Source organism: Rhinolophus sinicus, linkage group LG10 (assembly GCF_036562045.2).
Source record: "Rhinolophus sinicus isolate RSC01 linkage group LG10, ASM3656204v1, whole genome shotgun sequence".
In the NCBI taxonomy this organism is placed as follows: domain Eukaryota; kingdom Metazoa; phylum Chordata; class Mammalia; order Chiroptera; family Rhinolophidae; genus Rhinolophus; species Rhinolophus sinicus.
The window spans coordinates 90,134,079-90,155,103 of record NC_133759.1 but is presented as its reverse complement, the minus strand read 5'-3'; the positions used below and the strand labels follow the sequence as shown (position 1 = coordinate 90,155,103).

Sequence of the window (21,025 nt, the reverse complement as noted above, 5' to 3'; positions counted from 1 at the left end):
AAACTATGTGCTGTGGAGAGATAAGAAGATAAATACAACACAATTTCCCGCTTGGAGGAATTCATTTCATCAGGAGCATGAAGATCCAAATAGAAAAAACTATGGACCAGGACAAAAGAACACATTGTAAGATATATGTCGATGTGGTGCCGTGACGGCTCAGAGGAGAGAGGACGCGGCTCCGTGTGGCACATCAGCCAGGGGGTCATGGAACGGGGCGGTTACACGGAGCTGAAGGACAGGGAGGGCTGGGAGGCCCCGTGGGCAAGGACAGTGACATGATAGGAACAACAGGCAGGAGGGAAGAAGCCCTAGGTCTTGTTGAAGACACAGCAAGCAGGTCAGTTTTCCAAAGGCACAGCCATTTCCACCACTTTATTAACTGTAAGATCTTGGGAGGGTTACTTAACTGCTCCATGCCTGATGTTTTCACCAGCACGACGAAGGTTAACAACAGCTACCTCCTGGGCCATTGTGAATATTAAATGAGTTCATAGATAGAGATACAGAAAGAGCTCAGAAGAATGTCTGGACATGTAAGAGCTCAGTGAGGGTTGGCCTTTATGATCCTGAGGGAGGGCAGGAGAGGGAGAGAAAGTTGGGGAGGTAGTTGGGGTGAGACCTAGACCGGTGGGTCAGGGTGAAAGAAGTAGAAGGATCTGGAATCCATCAGAGGTGGAATCAACAGCAGTTGGAAAATGATTGGATGAGAAAAAAGGGGGAAGGAAGGGTTAAAAATGGGCCTAAGATGAGGTAATGGGGGAAATTTTGTTTGGAGGAGAGAAATCATAAGAGCTGAATTAGCTGATTGCCCACCTTGTGCCAGGAAGAGTCCTTAGTGGCCCCTCACACAGCCCCGTAGAGGGGCTCTGCCACGTCTCCATGCCACACAGGCTCCCCGGGAATTCTGACGCCGATCTCAGTGGGGGGAAGAGGCTGAAAACAGGGCAATGGCCCAGGAAGCCACAGGCAAGTCCAGGGACACTGGCCCTTAGAAGGTGGGAGGAGGCAGCAGTGAGAGAAAGGCAGAGACAGAAAAGAAAAAGCAGAGGGGCAGAGAGACGGAAAAAGAGTGTCTGCGATTCAGAGGCCAAGAGGGGGACAGTAGAGATCAAGACCTGGATAGGAAGAGAGGAGGGTGGTGAGAGATAAACAGAGAGAGAGAAGAGAGAAGGGGCGAAGCGGAGCTGAAGGCAGAGAAGGAGCAGAGGAAAGCAAGGACTGAGCCAGAAGAAAGCCTTACGTGCCAAGGCCCCCTCGTCCCTGCACTCTTCTGGGGTGGGGGGCGGCCAGATTATGAGCCCCCTCCCCATCGGGCCTCTTAGCTTGGGGATGAGTAGGTGGGGTGGCCAGGGACAATATCCACACTGTCCCAGAGGAATGCATCATCCTTCTCCGACTGGAAGGACCCCTAGCCGTGGGGTTTTCCAGGCGCCTCGTCTGATCCTTCCCTTGCCTGCCTTCCGTCAGGGAAGAAAACATCAGGATGACTTGGTTCTACTGCACAAGGCAAGGACCTGTCCCCATCAGAGGCCACTCCTCACGTCACACGTCCATTTCCAGTGCTGGAGGCTCCACCTCAACGCAGAATCCCCTTTCCCCTCACTTCATTCCATGACTCCAATATTTAATTGCCTAAACAATATCAAGGAACTACTGGAAGACTTCAGACAACCCACTGACCCCATCGAATAGCTCTGCTCTTATTTAAGAAAACCTCTTACCGCCTATGGCCTCTCAGTCTACAGGGCTCGGATGCCCCTTGGGCCCCTGATAACCTGTCTTGACTTTCCAGATGCTTGCAGAGAACTGGCACCTTCTCTCCTTTGTGGCCTCAATGTATAGACATAGGGCCTCATAAAATTATAACTAGACTTACAGATCACCAAGTCCCCCTCCTCAATTTACAGGTGAGCCGAGAGGAACCCACCTCTGGCTCATCTGTGTCAGCGGGTCACGGGGAGAACCGGTACCAGGACCCAGGTGAATAATACAATAACAAAGGAGTAAAAGGCCACCACTGTGTGATTTCTCATGAACGGGAGGCAGTGACATTTATAACTCCCGACAAGCTGCCATTTTTACTCAGTGAAATATTGTGCACAACACCCTCCTAGTGGTGAAAGGGGATGTAGATGGGAACCTCCGTGGGTACCATCATCTCTGCTGTCCTCTTCCACTTCCTCACTTCCCCTTCTCTTTCCCCTTAATGTTCTTGTTGTCCAAACACCAGAAGAATGCTGATCTGGGATTTGAATGTAACCCTGAATTTCCCCCCAGTCAAGTGGCTCTAGGAGGCCTAGGAGCCCAGGTCTCCCTCCTACTATCTCTCCCCCAGGTCTGCTGTCCACGGCCCGGCAGCTGGACCGAGAGAACAAGGATGAACACATCCTGGAGGTGAGTAATGGCGGTGAACCCACTCTGGATTCGCAAACCTCCTGAAGGAGGCCAGGCTGGAGCCAAGCGAGGCCTCGGGGCCACATGCACGTCTCCAAGTACTGTGACAGAGGAGGGCGCCAGGCTCAGGGAGGAGACTTGCTGTGGTTGGTGATGAAGACCCTTAGGGTCTTTCCCGGCTCTTTAGCACTGTGAAGGGAAAGACTCTGAAACCATATCCAGGCTGAGCAGCAAGCACTGATTGATTAGTAATGCCTGCAACGAGTGCAGGAATAAGAAGCAGTACACATGTGCTATGCACTTGAGTCTATTTCCAGCCCATCCCCACGATCCAGAGAGAGAGTCACCTAAGGTCAAACACCAGGTCAGTAGCAGAGCCAGGAGGAAAACTCCGACCTTTGCCTTCTAGATCTTTCTAGGATGTCTCTAAAATCACATCCCTGCCTAGTGCCCATTCCAATGAGAGGCGTGGGTCTTGACCAATCAGAAGGACTCTGGTTATGCCCCCTCCTGAGCTAGCCATAACCAATGAACAGGCATCTGTATTAAAGACGTCAGGTGGGAGAGACACATTCTCCTCATCAGAATCGAAATAAACTTTGCCTTTTATGCTCCTGGGTTCTACACATTTCCTTTGTAAGAAACGGTATTATATCAGTAAGCAGCAGCTCACTGGCCTAGAGACTGAAGCATTCTCCACACCTCAATGGAGGCATCTATCTTTAAATACCAAAATATTTTAAAACTGCAGAACCATTTAGAGTAGCCATGTCCTGCCTCGTACCCTTGGGGACACTGATGCATGGGACAATGTGCCCCTACATGAAATACTCCCTGATTCTGACATTGTTTCAGTGCCTTTTCTCTCACTCTGGATTTCATTTCATGCATCGAGCCGCCTGTCTGACTCAAAAGGTGTCCCCCCCACTCCTTCCTAAACATCTTCTCATTTGTTTTTTCTACCCTCCAGTAGCTTAAAGAAGCTGGAGAACAAAGCTTATGAGAATTACGAGCAAATAAAAAGTAAACGGTCTCCGAGAAATGACCCGTAGCCTCCTGAGCAAAGACTGCCAGTTTTTGTCTCGAGCCTCCAAGACTTTTTCTTCTTCCAGTTCTTTCTGGTTTCTTTCTCTGTCCTTGCTGACTCTCCTGTGGGCAGGGTTACCAGAGAGCTGGGTTCCAAATAGATGAGGTTATGAGAATAAAAATCACGAGCCTATACCCAAGAATGGACTGACACTGACTGATATTTCCAGGCTGTCGAAAGCAGGGGTATGAATGGTAGGGTTGCTTTGGGTGGCGACACATGTTTACTGCTTTGCATTTGGCAGCTCATGCTGGATTCTATCCCCAGGTGGTGGTGCTAGACAACGGGGAGCCCCCACTACGGTCCACCTCCAGGGTGGTGGTGTGCGTCTTGGACGTCAATGACAACCCCCCCGTGTTCTCCCACAAGCTCTTCAATGTCCGTCTTCCAGAGAGGTTGAGCCCGGTGACCCCTGGGCCTGTGTACAGGCTGGTGGCTTCGGACCTGGATACAGGTCTCAATGGCAGGGTCACCTACAGTATAGAGGAGAGCGACAAGGAGGGCTTCAGTATCGACCCAGTCACGGGCGTGGTGTCATCGAGCAGCACCTTCACAGCCGGAGAGTACAACATCCTGACGGTGAGGGGTGGATGGAGGCCACGGAAGGGGGTTTTCTTAGAGGATACGGGGGAGAGGGACAGGGAGACAGCCACCAGGCATGATGGAGGTGGTACTGCAAGACAGACTGGGAGCCCCAACTTCAGCCAAAGGATCCGAATTCTGGGCCTTTTTCTTTGAAGGCAATAAGGTCCTTGGCTGGGGAAATCTGATCTATTCTTAGAGATAAGGGTTTTGGTGAGAGTAGCAGGGGCTTTGGAATCATGATAAACCTGGGTTCCAATCCTAGCCCTGCCATTTTATACCTGTGGGGCTTGGACAAGTCACTTAACCCCTTGGAGCCTTTGTTTTATCATCTGTAAAATGGGGCGAAGAACATTTTCCTTGTAGAAAGCCATGGTAGCAAGTGGCCAGGGCATGGGATCTCATGTCAAACAGCCTAAATCCAACCCAGCCTCACTGCCCGCCAGGCAGACAACCCCAGGCGGGTAAAGTCCCCATTTTTAGCAAAAGGGAGGTGACAATGGTACCTCTCTCGTGGATATGTCATATGGACTAAATTAGATTTTGCACACATGGCTCTTAGAGCAGGGCCTGATGATATTGAAGGCTCAATAAATTCTAGTTTATTAAGTGTATGGTTGTTGGGAAGGGTAAAAGAACCGTGTATGTCAAGTCTGGGTGCACGACTAGCACGCAGTAAGCCTTTGATTAATTTTTCAGTACTCATGAGGTACTTGAGCACAGTTACATATTTTGTTCAGCACTGTGCCCACTGCAGCTAGCATGGTGCTTGTTTACAGTAAACCCTCAACTGTGTATCTAATGAATGACCGAGAGACCAGCTCAGTCAGTCACAGGGGGCCCTGTTTCTTGGTGGGCCACCTAGGGCTTCTGGTTTCTTGGACCCGACCCTACAGACAAAGCCTCAATTTCAGTTTTGGCCTCTTTTCAGATCAAGGCAACAGATGGTGGGCAGCCTCCACTCTCAGCCAGCGTCCGGCTACACATTGAGTGGATTCCCCAGCCCCGGCCCTCCTCCATCCTGCTGGCCTTTGACGAGCCCCCCTACAGCTTTACAGTCATGGAGACAGACCCCGTGAACCACATGGTGGGGGTCATCAGTGTGGAGGGCCGACCCGGCCTCTTCTGGTTCAGCATCTCAGGTGAGGCCCCACGCAGGCCAGCCCCTCCCATCCTTATAGACCAGCCCTCATCCTCACGGTACAATCCTTCTGAGCCCTCTCAGGTCATGCTCCCTGGAAGCCCCTCTCTTGGCCATGAATGGTGAGGCCTCTTCCCTGGTTCTCTGGGGCAGCGAGTAATAGGCGCACCGCTTCGGCCAAACTTCCCTTCCACACAAGCTGTCATCTCAGGTGGAACCTCCATTGTCTCACTGGGAACCCCAGCCAGAGTGAGCAGTGCCTCAGTTACCCCAAGTGCCTGGGAGACTTAAGAGGGTGGTCCAGGGAGGCCCAGAGGTGTTATGTTTCCTATCTGCCTCCACGTGAAAAACAGCGTAGAGCTGATTTCATGGACGATGAGCCTGAGACCAGCTATACCTGGGACCATGCTTATGCTCTGGTCCCAGGTTCCATCCTCAAAATCAGGGGAAAGCATCCATTCTCATGTAGGAGACACTTGGGTCCAAGCTCTGATGGCCTTCTCTGAAACTCCTTTCTGTCTCTAAACCAAGATGTTGTTAAAACATCTGGGAGGGGGAGGGATCAGTCATAGATCCCTTCGGGAGTCTGATGAATGCTTCAGCCCTCTTCCCGGAAAGTTGCACACATGGACACACAAACATAAATGCACATACAAATGTAAGGCTTTCACAGATTCTCTGAAACCCAGCCAGGAATTCTGGGTGAAGAATCTCTAATCTAAGAGTTTCAGCACCACATGAACCATGGATTCCTACTATAGTTTCCCAGCCTGGATCGGAAATCGGATATGCACTTGTCCTAAGGTTTTAACCTCCTGGATTTATTTCCAGTTCTGATTCACTGCTCCTTTTCATGTTTGTTGGTTTTTCTTTTTTGTTTCTTCTTTTTTTTTTTTTTTTGGTGTTTCTTTTATACAGAATTAATACATGTACTCTAAAAACATTTAGAAAACACAAATGAGTGCAGAGACGAGAATAAACTCCTACCTCAACCCCCACCAATCAGAAGCTAATCCACTGTTAAAATTTTGATGTGTTTCCTCCTGGTCATTTTTTTTCATACACACACACACGCACACTTAAGGTTATATTACAACATTGTTTTCTAACCTTTAAAAATATATCGTGAACATATTTCCATGTTACTAAACAGATTCCTATTTAGTAAACATTTAAATAGATGCATGCTAATTCTATATTTTGGGTTCTTAGAGAGCATTAAATGAATTTCCTCTTGCCGACCAGAATTATTTTCAGTTTTCCTGTGTACGGGCGCCTTTAGGTCACGCAGGTTGCCTGCACCCCGTGAAGTAGAGCTCCCTTACTCCTGCCTGTTTCAATCCTGGCAGCAGGGTATGTTCTATGGCTAATTTTGGTCTTCCTCTGGGACTCTTCAGTCCTTATAAGGTTCTTTTTTCTGTATCATCGTTGGATTTTGATAATATCGTAACAGGATAAGTTACAGCTTGTTCAGACTCCTGGGAGGTAAATTGCAGCCTGTCACCCAGACACCATAGTTGCTGAACTGTCTTAGGGTCCCTGACTCAGGTTCTTCCTTGAATGCCCACAGCCCCTCCAACCAAGCCTCCTGCCACCTCCTATGACTCCGCCCGCCAAATCCCAGGGGTGCTCCCGCTAAGTCACTGAGGTGGCATGTGCTTCCCCCAATTGCACTCCAGGTGGGGACCAGGACATGGACTTTGACATCGAGAAGACCACGGGCAGCATCATCATCGCCAAGCCTCTCGATACGAGGAGGAGGTTGAGTTATAATTTGACCGTGGAGGTGACTGATGGGTCCCACACCATCGCCACCCAGGTTAGAGGCCTCAACTGGGGACCCGCAAAGCGAGGGAAGATGGAAGGCCACCCTGGTTGGGACGAGGCTATAAAAGGCTTTCTGCGAATATGGTGTACTTCAGAGAATGCCGAATTGGAATCCAGGTTCCACGTCCCCGTCTTAGTGGGTCCATTCTCTGCTTCTGTAATCTTGAGAGGGTTCTTGTTCCCACTGTGGATCTCCATATGACGAGGGGGTTTGTCCAAATTGGCAGTTTTCAATTAAAGACAGAGAGGCACAAGGGCTACCACGGGTTTGAGGAATGATGGTCAGGTAAGTGGGGCTTGGATTTCTATTCTGGCTTCAGCCAGAGTTTTATCTGTTTCATATACCGTGTTTTCCCCGAAAATAAGACCTAGCCAGAGCATCAGCTCTAATGCATCTTTTGGAGCAAAAATTAATGTAAGACCCAGTCTTATTTTAATATAAGACTGGGTCTTATATAACGTCCAGTCTAATATAATATAATATAATATAATATAATATAATATAATATAATATAATACCGGGTCTTATATTAATTTTTGCTCCAAAAGACGCATTAGAGCTGATGGTCCAGCTAGGTTTTATTTTCGGGGAAACACGGTATATATTGGGATTTCACACAAAATTGCATTTGTAAAGGTCTTTAACAAAAATTTGGGTTTTGCAAACCACTAGGCTGCATACTGTGTGAAAGCTTTGTGATTTGAGATTCTATCATTCATTCAACCAACATGGATTGAGTGCCATGCACCGGGCGCTGTGCTGGGCCCAGAGGACACAGGGGAGAACAGACAGACGAGGCCCCTGGCCCTCGGCGGCTCCCAGTCCACGTTCTCGCTCGCTCGCCTCCCCAGGTCTACATCTTCATGATTGCCAACGTGAACCACCATCGGCCCCAGTTTCTAGAAGCTCACTATGAGGTCAGAGTCCCCCAGGACACACGGCCTGGGGTTGAGCTCGTCCGAGTCCAGGCCACAGATGAAGACAAGGGCAAAGGCCTCATCTACACCATACACGGCAGCCAAGACCCAGAAAGTGCCAGCCTCTTCCAGCTGGACCCAAGCAGTGGTGTTCTGGTGACAGTGGGGAAATTGGACCTGGGCTCAGGGCCCTCCCAGCACATGCTGACAGTCATGGTGAGTCCCCTGAGAAATTGGGTGACGAAGTGCTTGCACGCATGGGGGCGGACGCTGGGAGGCATGCTGACAGCTCCCTTTTCCCTGGTGGGACGGGTGTACTGACGCTCATAATGATAATCCGGGAGATGAGTTGTGACATTTCACAGCCTGCCAGACGTCCCTTCCAGAAAGGATGTCTGCGACAGCTGCCAAGAAAACTCCTGCAACCTTGGACTTGCTCCAAATATCCCCCAACAGTTCTCTCCCTGCTCCATGACCACGATGTGGATTCATGTCATGTCAGAGTTGGGAAGGACCCAGACACCATCCATCCCACCCAGAGCAAACACTAAGGTGAGGCGAGCCAGGTATGGAGGGTACAAAATTTGAGGAGGACTCACTCTCAGGGTCTTGTGCCTGGACTTTGACGACCCTGAGAATAAGCACCTCCTTAAATGTATGCCCTACATGCCTCACTTGCCTCAGTAGAGTCCAAGCCCTGATCCTACCTTTTCTCTTATCTTATACCTGACGTCCTCAAAGGAAGAAAGATGTGCTCACCATCATGGTTCTTTATGATGGAACCAGAATCAGAGTCCAGCCTTCCTGACTCCAAGTTCAGGGATCTTATGTGTTAGTTTATCATCCTCTGGGCACATAAATATATATTAAAAGCTCTGAGAAGTCCTGCAGCAAAGGAAACTTTAACTCCATCTAATTCAGTACTGCCTAAATTTACTTGACCATACAATGATTTTTCCCCTGCATAACATGTTCACATCGTGAAGAACTAATAGTCTCTGAGACCTAATTTGGAAAATACTGTTTCCCTGTTTATTTCTGCCTTTCTCCTAAGGTGGGATGAGCCATTAAGATAGCTAAACCCAATCATCAATAATTAATAAAAGTATTTGAAAAGAAAAAAGAACGTACATAAGAGCAACATTTAAAGGAATACAGAGAGTTACAACTAGGTATATTTTTCGTCGGCATTCTGTTTCATTGAGCTTAATCTTACCCTATCCCTTTCCACTCCATTTGCTGCTTATCCATTGCCCCCCTGGACCCATAGGTCCGAGACCAGGAGATGCCCATCAAGAGGAATTTTGTGTGGGTATCCATTCACGTGGAGGATGGGAACCTCCACCCACCCCACTTCACCCAGCCCCACTACGAGGTGAATATTCCTGACACCACAGCCGTTGGCACGGAGCTGCTCCAAGTCCGAGCCCTGGACGGTGACCGGGGAGCCAACGCCGAGGTCCACTACTCCTTTCTGAAAGGTGAGAGTCCAGAGCAGGGGGGAAGGGGCTTCAGTAATAAGGAAAAGCACCAGAGACAGGACTGTGCAAGTTAATCAGAGGTCAAGTTCTCTAAGCTTTGGCAAGTTACTACTCTAGAGCGTTCCCTGGGACTATACTGACCTAAGTTAATGCACTTCCAAAGATGATAAGAGTAAGAACTAAGGGACTACTCACGTTATGGGAGAATTTACATATATATTATATAAACCCACCAATGACCGTACCCACAGAGGACGCTTATGAAGTTCCTGCAACATTTTAAAATGTAATATCTTTGCCTCTACAATAGAAGGGACCTGTAAATACTTTAAAAGATGGTATGGCACCTTTTAGGAGTAATTTTAATTTTCTGCTAAGGCCACATCATGATTTTGTATCTCTTATATAGTTTTCTTCATCTCAAAAATGGGATAATATTGCCTGTGCCAGAAAGAGAAACTGTGTGTAAACTACAGAGTATTATACAAATGCCAGGGGTTATTGCTATTATGAATAAGTGCTTAGTACAGGTAATGGATGGAACAAAAATGCTAATATCTAGATCCAACTAATCTTAATGATAATTTGTAATGCTTGGTAATTCATAATTAATGAATTTAATAATTATTATCTTTAATGATAATACTTCAGAGAGCTAGGTGATGTGGAGGGACACAGATGAATATAACTTGCTCCCTGCCTTCATGGAGCATAAGGTTCATTTATTACTGCTTGTCAGTATCTTATATACTTTCAGGAAATCAGAGCTTTTTACACTTTCTTTTTTTGAAAAAACCTAAATTGTTATACCTCGCCATATGGCAGAAGTCTATTTATCCCTGAAGAATAATACTACACATTATAACCCATTAATTGCTTACTCTTTGTGATTTATGAAGTATAATCACGTCTTTTATCTCATTAGCAACCCCACTGATGGAGGTATTAATTTTATTTTATAGATAAGGTAAGATTTCATTTTAACATATTCTTCTGATTACAAAAGTAACAGGGCCCATTTTGTAAAACATAGAAAGCACAGGAATGTATAAAGAAAGAAATAGCACTCAGCCATAGTTTCTCTAATACTTGCTACTCTTCGTTTTTACCAAAGAAAGAGGATAGGTCTCAGGCTCTGACCCTTTAGCAAGCAATAGATTTTATCCAGATTTTAATGAGACCTTTTTCCACTGACTTGATTTTACAGTAAGTTGATGTGTGGCAAGCAGTGATGGTTTTCTGTGTGAAGTGTCAATAGAAAGTTGCCTGCTAAAATATTTTAAATTTAAAAAATGAACCAATTTACAGGAAAACATCCGTTGGAGAATAGCATAAAATAGTATTGGTAGTGGCGGAATATAGAAAAATTATTAGGTTGGTGCAAAAGCAATTGCGATGATTTTTAACCGGTTAAACCGCAATGACTTTTGCACCAACCTAATGACTTTTGTGAGAATGCCTGACGTTGAGAACATTCCGGTGTGGTGGTGGAAACGGCATCTGATCAGGAGCCTCAAGATCTGGGGGGGCGGGGGGTGTCTATCCAGGCCCTCTTCACTTGATTCCTTGCCACTCACTCCCCAAGCCTGACCACAGACTCCCCGCCATAGACAAGGTGAGGAGTAGACAGAGGGGTTTTTAAGTCCCAACCAATTGTGACAATTTATGAGTCCGTATTTATAGTGTTCATCTATCAAGTGTATAACCAAAGCTATTAAGAGGTATGCAAAGGATGGTTAAAAATTCTGTATCGTGTAACTGAAGCTTTTCCTATAAAAGGCATCACAAATACAGAATGGAGTGCTTTTCCAAGTGTTCTGTGACGGCCTCTTTACTGGGCTAGAACGCCTAGGTGGTACCTCCTGTGGGTGATACACTTCAGTTTGTCTTGTCTTTTGTTTCAGGGAACAGCAAGGGTTTCTTCAGCATCGATGCCCTACTGGGCATCCTCACGCTAGCCCAGAAACTCCATCAGGCACACCATGCCCGGCACACGCTGACAGTGAAGGCAGAAGACCAAGGCTCCCCACGGTGGCATGACCTGGCGACAGTGATCGTTCACGTCCACCCTTCAGAGAGCAGTGCCCCCATCTTTTCAAAAGCCGAGTACTTTGTAGAGATCCCTGAATCCATCCCTCTTGGTTCCCCAATTCTCCTTGTCTCAGCTACAAGCTCCTCTGAAGTGACCTATGAGCTACGAGAGGGAAACAAGGATGGCGTATTCTCCATGAACTCATATTCTGGCCTCATTTCCACCCAGAAGAACTTGGACCATGAGAAAATTTCCTCTTACCAGCTGAAAATCCGAGGCAGCAATATGGCGGGAGCATTTTCTGATGTCATGGTTCTCGTTTACATCATTGACGAAAATGACAATGCCCCCATGTTCTTAAAGTCGACGTTTGTGGGCCAAGTTAGCGAAGCAGCTCCCTTGTACAGCATGATCATGGATGAAAACAACAACCCCTTTGTGATTCGTGCCTCTGACCGCGACGCAGAAGCTAATTCCTTGTTGGTCTATGAAATTTTGGAGCAAGAGGCCTTGAAGTTTGTCAAAATTGATCCTAGTATGGGAACACTAATCGTCATATCAGAGATGGATTACGAGAGCATGACCTCTTTGCAATTCAGCATCTATGTCCATGACCAAGGAAGCCCCATCTTATTTGCACCCAAGTCTGCCCAGGTCATCATCTATATCAGAGACGTAAACGACTCTCCGCCCAGGTTCTCAGACCAGATATATGAAGTCACGATAGTGAAGCCCATCCATCGGGGTATGGATCTCCTCATGGTGTGGGCCAGCGACAATGACTCAGAAGTCAATTATAGCATCAAAACTGGCAATGCTGATGAAGCTGTCGCCATTGATCCCATCAGTGGTCTCATATCTGTGTTGAATCCTGATCTCCTGGGACACTCTCGGGAGCTCATCATCCGGGCTGCTGATGGCCTGTATCAAGATACCGCACTGGTAAAAATTTCTTTGACACAAGCTCTTAACACAAGCTTACGGTTTGACCAGGATGTCTACAGGGCAACAGTGAAGGAGAATTCTCGGGACAAAAAGGCACTGGTGATTCTTGGCGTCCAGGGAAATCATTTGAATGACACTCTTTACTACTTCCTCTTAAATAGCACAGATATGTTTTGTATGGTCAAGTCAGCAGGCGTGTTGCAGACAAGAGGAGTGGCATTTGACCGAGAACAGCAGGACACTTATGAGGTGGCAGTGGAATTGAGGGACAATCGGACCCCTCAGCGGGTGGCTCAGGCTCTGGTCAGAATCTCTGTTCAGGATGTCAATGACAATCACCCTGAATTTAACCATCTGCCCTATCACACAATCATCCAAGATGGCACAGAGCCAGGGGATGTCCTCTTTCAGGTATCTGCCACTGACCAAGATTTGGGAGTTAATGGTGCTGTCACATATGCATTTGCAGAAGATTACACATATTTTCGAATTGACCCCTATCTTGGGGACATATCACTGAAGAAACCCTTTGATTATCAAGCTTTAAATAAGTACCACCTCAAAGTCATTGCCCGCGATGGAGGAACCCCATCCCTCCAGACTGAGGATGAGGTACTTGTCATCGTCAGAAATAAATCCAACCCACTGTTTCAGAGTCCTTACTATAAAATCAGAGTGCCTGAAAATATCACCCTCTATACCCCAATTCTCCACACTCAGGCCCGGAGTCCGGAGGGACTCCGGCTCATCTACAACATTGTGGAGGAAGAACCCTTAACGCTGTTCACCATCGACTTTAAGACCGGTGTCCTAACAGTAACGGGCCCTTTGGACTATGAGTCCAAGACCAAACATGTGTTCACGGTCAGAGCCACAGACACAGCTCTGGGGTCATTCTCTGAAGCCACAGTGGAAGTCCTGGTGGAGGACGTCAATGATAATCCTCCCACCTTCTCACAGTTGGTCTACACCACTTCAGTCTCAGAAGGTTTGCCCGCTCAGACCCCTGTGATCCAACTGTTGGCTTCTGACCAGGACTCAGGACACAACCGCGATGTCTCCTATCAGATCGTAGAGGATGGCTCAGATGTTTCTAAGTTCTTCCAGATCAATGGGAGCACGGGGGAGATGTCCACAGCTCGAGAGCTGGATTATGAAGCCCAACAGCACTTTCATGTGAAGGTCAGGGCCATGGATAGAGGAGAACCCCCGCTCACTGGTGAAACCCTTGTGGTCGTCGGTGTGTCTGACATCAACGACAACCCCCCTGAGTTCAGGCAACCTCAATATGAAGCCAACGTTAGTGAGCTAGCAACCTGTGGACACCTGGTTCTCAAAGTTCAAGCTATAGACCCCGACAGCAAGGACACCTCCCGCCTGGAGTACCTGATTCTTTCTGGCAACCAGGACCGGCATTTCTCCATGAACAGCTCATCGGGAATCATTTCCATGTTGAACCTTTGCAAAAAGCACCTGGACTCTTCTTACAATTTGAGGGTAGGTGCTTCTGATGGGGTCTTCCTAGCAACTGTGCCTGTGTATATCAACACTACAAACGCCAACAAGTATAGCCCAGAGTTCCAGCAGCATGTTTACGAGGCAGAATTGGCAGAGAATGCACAGGTAGGAACCAAGGTGATTGAGTTGCTAGCCATCGACAAAGACAGTGGTCCCTACGGCACTGTAGATTATACCATCATCAATAAACTGGCAGGGGAGAAGTTCTCCATAAACCCCCGTGGCCAGATCACCACTCTGCAGAAACTGGATCGGGAAAATTCAACAGAAAGAGTCATTGCTATTAAGGTCATGGCTCAGGATGGAGGAGGAAGGGTGGCCTTCTGCACTGTGAAGATCATCCTCACAGATGAAAATGACAACGCTCCACAGTTCAAAGCCTCTGAGTACATCGTGTCCATTCAATCCAATGTCAGTAAAGACTTCCCAGTCATCCAGGTGCTGGCCTATGACGCAGATGAAGGGCGAAATGCAGATGTCACCTACTCCATGGACGCGATCAAGGGCTTGGATAAAAACATCACTGAAATCAACCCCACCACGGGTGTTGTCAAGGTGAAAGAGAGCCTGGTGGGATTGGAAAATCGGGCCTTTGACTTAAGAATCAAAGCCCAAGATGGGGGTCCTCCTCACTGGAACTCTGTGGTGCAGTTACAACTCTGGGTAGTTGCTAATGAAGCATCCTTGCCCAAATTTTCTGAACCTCTGTACACATTCTCTGCATCTGAAGACCTTCCAGAAGGGTCTGAAATTGGTTCTGTTAGAGCCGTGGCAGCTGAAGATCCAGTCATCTACAGTTTAGTGCAGGGCACCACACCAGAGAGCAACAGGGATGGTGTCTTCTCCTTGGACAAAAACACAGGGGTTCTAAAGCTGAGGAAGGCGATGGACTATGAGTCCACCAAGTGGTACCAGATTGATCTGATGGCACACTGTCCCCATAATGACACTTACTTGGTTTCCTTGGTATCTGTCAACATCCAAGTGAAGGATGTCAATGACAATAGGCCTATATTTGAGGCTGATCCATATAAAGCTGTCCTCACTGAGAATATGCCAGTGGGAACCACAGTCATTCAAGTGACGGCCAATGACCAGGACACTGGGAATGATGGCCAGGTGAGTTACAGGCTGCCAGTGGACCCCGACAGCAATATCCATGAGCTCTTTGCCATTGACAGTGAGACTGGCTGGATCACCACACTCCGGGAACTTGATTGTGAGACCCACCAGACCTACCACTTTTATGTGGTGGCCTATGACCATGGCCAGACCACCCAGCTATCTTCTCAGGTCCTGGTTGAAGTCTCCATTACAGATGAGAATGACAATGCTCCCCAATTTGCTTCTGAAGACTACAGAGGATCTGTGGTTGAGAATAGTGAACCCGGTGAACCTGTGGCCACTCTTAAAACCTTTGATGCTGATATCTCTGAGCAGAACAGACAGGTCACCTGCTATATCACAGGTAAGGGTACCGATCTTGGAATGGAGGCACTGGGGGGTATTGAAAAAAGTCCAGTAAGAGGAGCCCTAAGACATGGGTTAAAGTCTTGGCTCTGCCACTTATTGACCTTGGGTAAATCACTTAACCTCCCAGAATCCCAATTTCTCTATCTATAGACTTGTCACGTCTGTTCTCATTCACCTGACAGGGATCTGGTAAAATCAAATTTGAAAAAGTTCTGAGAGCCCCCGATAAATTGGAAAGTGCTTTGCACAGAGGATCTCTTATTATTTTAGGTAGAGTAGACAGAATAGAAGGGAGATACTGTAACTGGGAGATGCAGAAGGCATCAAAAGGTATGTGATCCATGAAAACTCTGTCAGGTGACTGTCCTTGAAGAGTAGTATTTTACCTAGACCAAGTTGTGGATAGCAGAAAATGCTTCTTAGTCAATCACAGGACCTAAGTGTTAGACTGAAAACACTTCCTCAGATATGATTCCAACCCAATCCCCTCATTTCACAGATGGGAAAACCAAAGCCCAAATAGGGGGAGAAAGTCAATGAAGGTCACACTCCAAGCTTTCGTCAGGGTTGGGATTAAAACCACACCCTACAAACTGCTTTCCTCGGTGGATACCTATTGCAAAACTAAATTAACCCAATTCTTGTCCAATGGCTGAACCAGCCTACCAGTGGCCAAAAGAATTCCTTTACTTTTCAGTGTCCCTTTCCCCCTCTGCTGGGTGCCATGTTGTCCCATTCCCATAGACATGGTTCCTTCACATATCACAGCTGTCTGGAGGAGACTGAAGAAGGCTGAAGTTCCAACCAAGAATCATAGACTCCTGTAGACCTCCGGGATCAGAGCTGCTTGAGATATGGAGTCTTAGGGGAATCGAATCTTATCTTATAATATCAGACTCTTAAAAACACGAAAGTCTCGAAATCTCTAAATAATAATGTCACTATATCATCAACTCAGAATAGTTGAATGTTGCAACTCTAGAACCTTAGAATCTCAAAAACCCGTCTCCCCTACCAGTGATTGGTGTCGAGGAAGGATGACTGAGAAGCAAACCTAGTGGTCATCTGCCCCCCCACTTAGTGTGTGTCCTCTGTTGTAAAACAAGACCTCAGAGAGTTTAGTGTTACTGATCATTTTCTACCTCTCCACTGTTCAACAGATAGATACTAGAAAGTTCTTGTATAGAATTGAAATTTGCTTCCCTTTAACTTCTTCCAATTCCTTCCAAAGCATGAAAAACAAGAAACCTGCCCCATGCCACATATTTTGGAGTGGTGCTTCTTGCAGTGATAATTCCATGTAACAGGAGGTCCTTAAAGTCAGAAGACATGGTTATGCTTCCTAACACCAAATAACTGACTCAATGTAGAGTTGTGGGTCCCTAGTTAAGGGAGGAAATTTTTGTCTTTCCCAGCAATCCTAGAAGTGTCAGGTTGGCAGCCACCTGTGGCACAAAGCCTGGTTCATTCCTGTTGCTTGGTTTCTGGACTCTCTGTCTCGTGTTTATAGAGGGAGACCCCTTGGGCCAGTTTGGCATCAGCCAAGATGGAGATGAGTGGAGGATTTTCTCGAGGAAGAGCCTCGACCGTGAGCACATAGCCAAATACTTGCTCAGAATCACAGCTTCTGATGGCAAGTTCCAGGCCTCGGTCACTGTGGAGATCTTCGTCCTGGACATCAATGATAATAGCCCTCAGTGCTCACAGGTGAGAGCCTGGTGATGGGTGGGGTGGGAGTGGAGGCAAGGAAGCTGGAGGGAAGGGCAAGAGGAAGGAAAAGGACTCGGGACCATCTCTGAGGCTGGCCATCATTGACCACACCTGGCATTGCTTCTTCCCAGCTGGCCTCAGACTAGTGCATCGGGCAGGGGTCATTCTATGTAATTCTTTGGCTTCCCCACAGGGATGTCACCAAGATCTTCAAGACCTATGATCCCTATCTCTCCCCCTATACTCCCTACAAAAGACCATTTCTCTACAAAACATACCCGGAAGTAAGTTAACTTCTTCTCCAAACACAGTCTGCCATGACCAATGGGAAATGCCCTCTATGGCTCAGCTTGTCAACATGGATTATTATTATCAAATACGGCCATAAAGACCTGCCCCCAGACACACCCACACTGCCCCCGTGCTCATATATGCCCACATTTGCATGGGTCATACAGACCAATATAGATACACTCCTCCAGGTTATATGTATTCACAAACATGCAGACCGGGCAGTTACATTTTTGATAAGGGATACTTCGCTAAGGGCCTCATATAATTTAACCCTAAATTTCCCCTGGTGTGTGTGTGTGTGTGTTGTGTGTCCATCTCTCCTCTCCAGTCTCTCTCTCTGCTTCTGTTTCCCTCTCTCTGTCACTTTGCCTCTGTCTAGATCTATGTGTATCTCCCACAACTTCCCTCTTCTTTGTCTTCCATCTCCAGCTTCTCTATACTGGCAAAGTCAATGAAGATATCTCTCCAGGACACTTCATTTTGAAAGTTTCTGCAACAGACGTGGACTCTGATACCAATGCTCAGATCACGTATTCTCTGCATGGTCCGGGAGCCGATGAATTTAAGCTAGATCCTCATACAGGTGGGTTTCCTGAGCTGCAGGATTGAGCCAAGAACTTATTTACTGACTACCAAGTGCCTAGTACTATGGGGAAAGAAACAGGACTTCACGTGTCATCCATCCATCCATCCATCCATCCATCCATCCATCCATCCACTCAGCAAACATACTGGCACTATGAGCTGAGTATTGCACTAGATGCTGGGGACATAATCAACAGACTAATAAGATGTGCTGAGTTAAGAAAAAAATGCAGAGCTTTAAAGGGGAGTTTTGATGGGAAAATTTGATGTAGGCTTGTGAGTGGGATTAAGTAAAACCGCTCTGAAGAAAGGCCATTTTCTGTGAGACTTGAGGACATACAGGAGTTAGCCATGGAATAAATGAGTAGTAAAGTAGTAGGAACAAACATTCAAGGCAGAAGGAGAATCTCTACAAGGACCTTGTTTTGGAAAAGAGCGTGCATATCAGGAGCTGACGGAGGGCCCAAAACTGGTGCACAGAAGGGGAGGAGAGAGAGCAAAGGATGAGACTCTCAGGTCAGGGGGACCAAATCCCTCCTTTAGATCCATTGAAGGATGTAGGCAGGTGAGATCAAGGTTAAAGATAGGATCTCAAGATGTGTGTGCTGCAGGCTGGGGATACAACTTCATAGTATTGTTGTGAGGATCAGAGATGAAGTTTGTGGAAGCCTAGCCCAGGTCTGGCACATCACACGCGTTCAATAGATGTGGTTGCCATTGTCATTGTCATTAGTTAGGGGACAATGCATGAGTGGGAAGCATTGAGCCCTGCAGGATAGACCGTGAATACCTGGGAGCGGTTGGGCTGTGAGAGTCTGGTGGAGAAGACAGGGTGGGTTTGCTTCCTTTGGAAGAGTAGCCCCCAGAGGTGGAATCCCTGTCCTGCCGCTGTAGGGGAGGGTGTGGGGATGAGCAGCAGGAAAAGCCCCTCTCACGGGAGGCGAGCTGCCAGCTTGGCTCGGAACCAGGAGCCTTGGAGATTCCTGAGCAGGGAGGGGGCAGATGACAGTGGTGTCCCAGGAAGCTGGATAGACAGGACACGACATTGTCCTTCCTGCCCCCCCCATGAGCATGCTGAGTCACCCCAGAGGGGTTACCTGATCTCTCTCTGCTCCTGTTTGTTTAGCTGCATGAGGATTAGTGAGGTCTTAAAAAAATGGGTGGTTTTTCTGAATATGGAAATAATACATGCTCATTGTACAAAAATTCAAACAGTGTAGTTGTATAGCACGCAGAAATAATAACCAGCCCCCCCCCAAAAAAGTAAGCATTCTTAGTGTATATTCTATCAGACCAGTTTTCCATGCATCTCCAAAATCTCTATATAGAATACTATTTTGTGACTTGCTTTTGTTCACAGAATAACATCTTGGAGAAATTAGCAAGGCAGTACATAAAGCTCTGTCATAATTCCTTTTGGTTGTACAGTATTTTACTGTATGGCTAAATCATAATATATTTAACCAGTCCTTTTTAAAAAAACCTATAGGATATTTTCAGTGTGTTGCTATTTATTATAAACAATGCTGTTTATAATAATAATTATAAATAATGCTGTTAAAGAGAATATCTTTATTGGGTTGATTATACTATTGGATGTAGTCCTAGAAGTGAAATTGTGGGCCACAGGGTAAACATATTTTGTGTGTTGTTAGAAATTGCCTAATAGCCCTTTAAAAATGTTGTGCCTCTTTGGAGTTTGTTGGTGTGGATCTCACATTGGTGATGCGGTGCTGGCGTGTGTTGGGGAGGATGAGGGAGGTGAGCGAGGCGGGGGGGAGGGGCGGAGAACACAGGCTGAGCCGCTGTCCTAACCATATGTATGTACACAGGACAGACTGCTTTTCTCGGGGACAAATGTGTGGCTGGCATAGATATCTAGAAGGTACGTGCTGGGGTCACGTCCCTCAGGGAGGAAAGCTCACCGATTGTCATTTCTCCGGCCAGGGGAGCTGACCACACTCACAGCCCTAGACCGAGAGAAGAAGGATGTGTACAGCCTTGTTGCCAAGGCAACGGACGGAGGCGGCCAGTCTTGCCAGGCAGACGTGACCCTCCACGTGGAGGACGTGAATGACAACGCCCCCCGGTTCTTCCCCAGCCACTGGGCTGTGGCTGTCTTCGACAACACCACGGTGAAGACCCCCGTGGCAGTGGTACTGGCCCGAGATCCCGACCAAGGTGAGAACAAGGATTGACTGGAAGCTATTTGCTCCCACGGTCACCCTGGGCAAGGGTTTGGCTCTGGGACTGGTGAGGACTGGGCCTCCTTGCTGAGTCTACAGACATAAGTGGAAAAGGGCTGTCCACAAACTACCTACCTACGTGCTATGTGACAAAGGATTTTGGCCATGTGTTGAGGCCTATCTAGGGCATTTCCGCCTCGTTGTTTCTCACTGCCACTTAGACCTGGAGCCCTTTCAATTCTGCCTTTTAAGCTCAAGGACATTTTGGATACAAACAGTTAATCTGAAATACACCAATCAGAATTGCTCAACTCTGATTAACTTGCCACAAGAAAGGAATTTTGGGCACAAACTCCATCTAGTCTATTACGTGCCTTGATCAATCTTCTATACAACGAAGTGGAATCATTTTCAGTAGTTTACATTTTTATTTTAATGACATCATTTTCATTAGGGTTCATTCTTTTCCTTTTAAAATTCATAAGGCAAATTGGATTCCTCCAGGAGTATTTGTTCCATGTTATACCAATGATATCTTCTGGTATCATTATTTCATTGTGGTTTTACATATATCTGTATGTACACACACACACACCATATGTATATGTTGTGTGTGTGTGTGTGTGTGTGTCCAATTTTCTTGAGTCAAATTTTATAATTGAGGTAGGGTAAGAAATGCCCCTGGTCAAAGTAGCCAGATAACAGAGGATATGACGATGATGATGATGATGAAAGTGGCATCCAAACTGCCTGCTGTGTTTGACCCCAGCAGAGCACATTTAAGCCTTTCTAGAGGAAGTGTGTTTAGCCTGGCAATGAACACTGAGAGGTTTTGGAGAGACGCAGGGG

General features: G+C 47.0%; 2 protein-coding genes across 3 annotated transcripts in view; one reads left to right on the top strand and one right to left on the bottom strand.

Annotated features, from left to right (window-relative positions):
- Positions 1–21,025, bottom strand: part of SLC36A1 (solute carrier family 36 member 1) — a 217,532-nt gene that overhangs the window by 120,189 nt on the left and 76,318 nt on the right. The gene's annotated exons all lie outside the window — the stretch shown is intronic.
- Positions 1–21,025, top strand: part of FAT2 (FAT atypical cadherin 2) — a 73,516-nt gene that overhangs the window by 25,928 nt on the left and 26,563 nt on the right. Inside the window, exons 4-13 of the mRNA XM_019734294.2 lie at positions 2,339–2,397; positions 3,752–4,063; positions 4,998–5,208; positions 6,887–7,026; positions 7,887–8,168; positions 9,223–9,433; positions 11,338–15,396; positions 16,912–17,108; positions 17,835–17,988; positions 19,938–20,171. Coding sequence (XP_019589853.2) covers positions 2,339–2,397; positions 3,752–4,063; positions 4,998–5,208; positions 6,887–7,026; positions 7,887–8,168; positions 9,223–9,433; positions 11,338–15,396; positions 16,912–17,108; positions 17,835–17,988; positions 19,938–20,171 — 5,859 coding nt within the window. The remainder of the gene's footprint in view (positions 1–2,338; positions 2,398–3,751; positions 4,064–4,997; positions 5,209–6,886; positions 7,027–7,886; positions 8,169–9,222; positions 9,434–11,337; positions 15,397–16,911; positions 17,109–17,834; positions 17,989–19,937; positions 20,172–21,025) is intronic.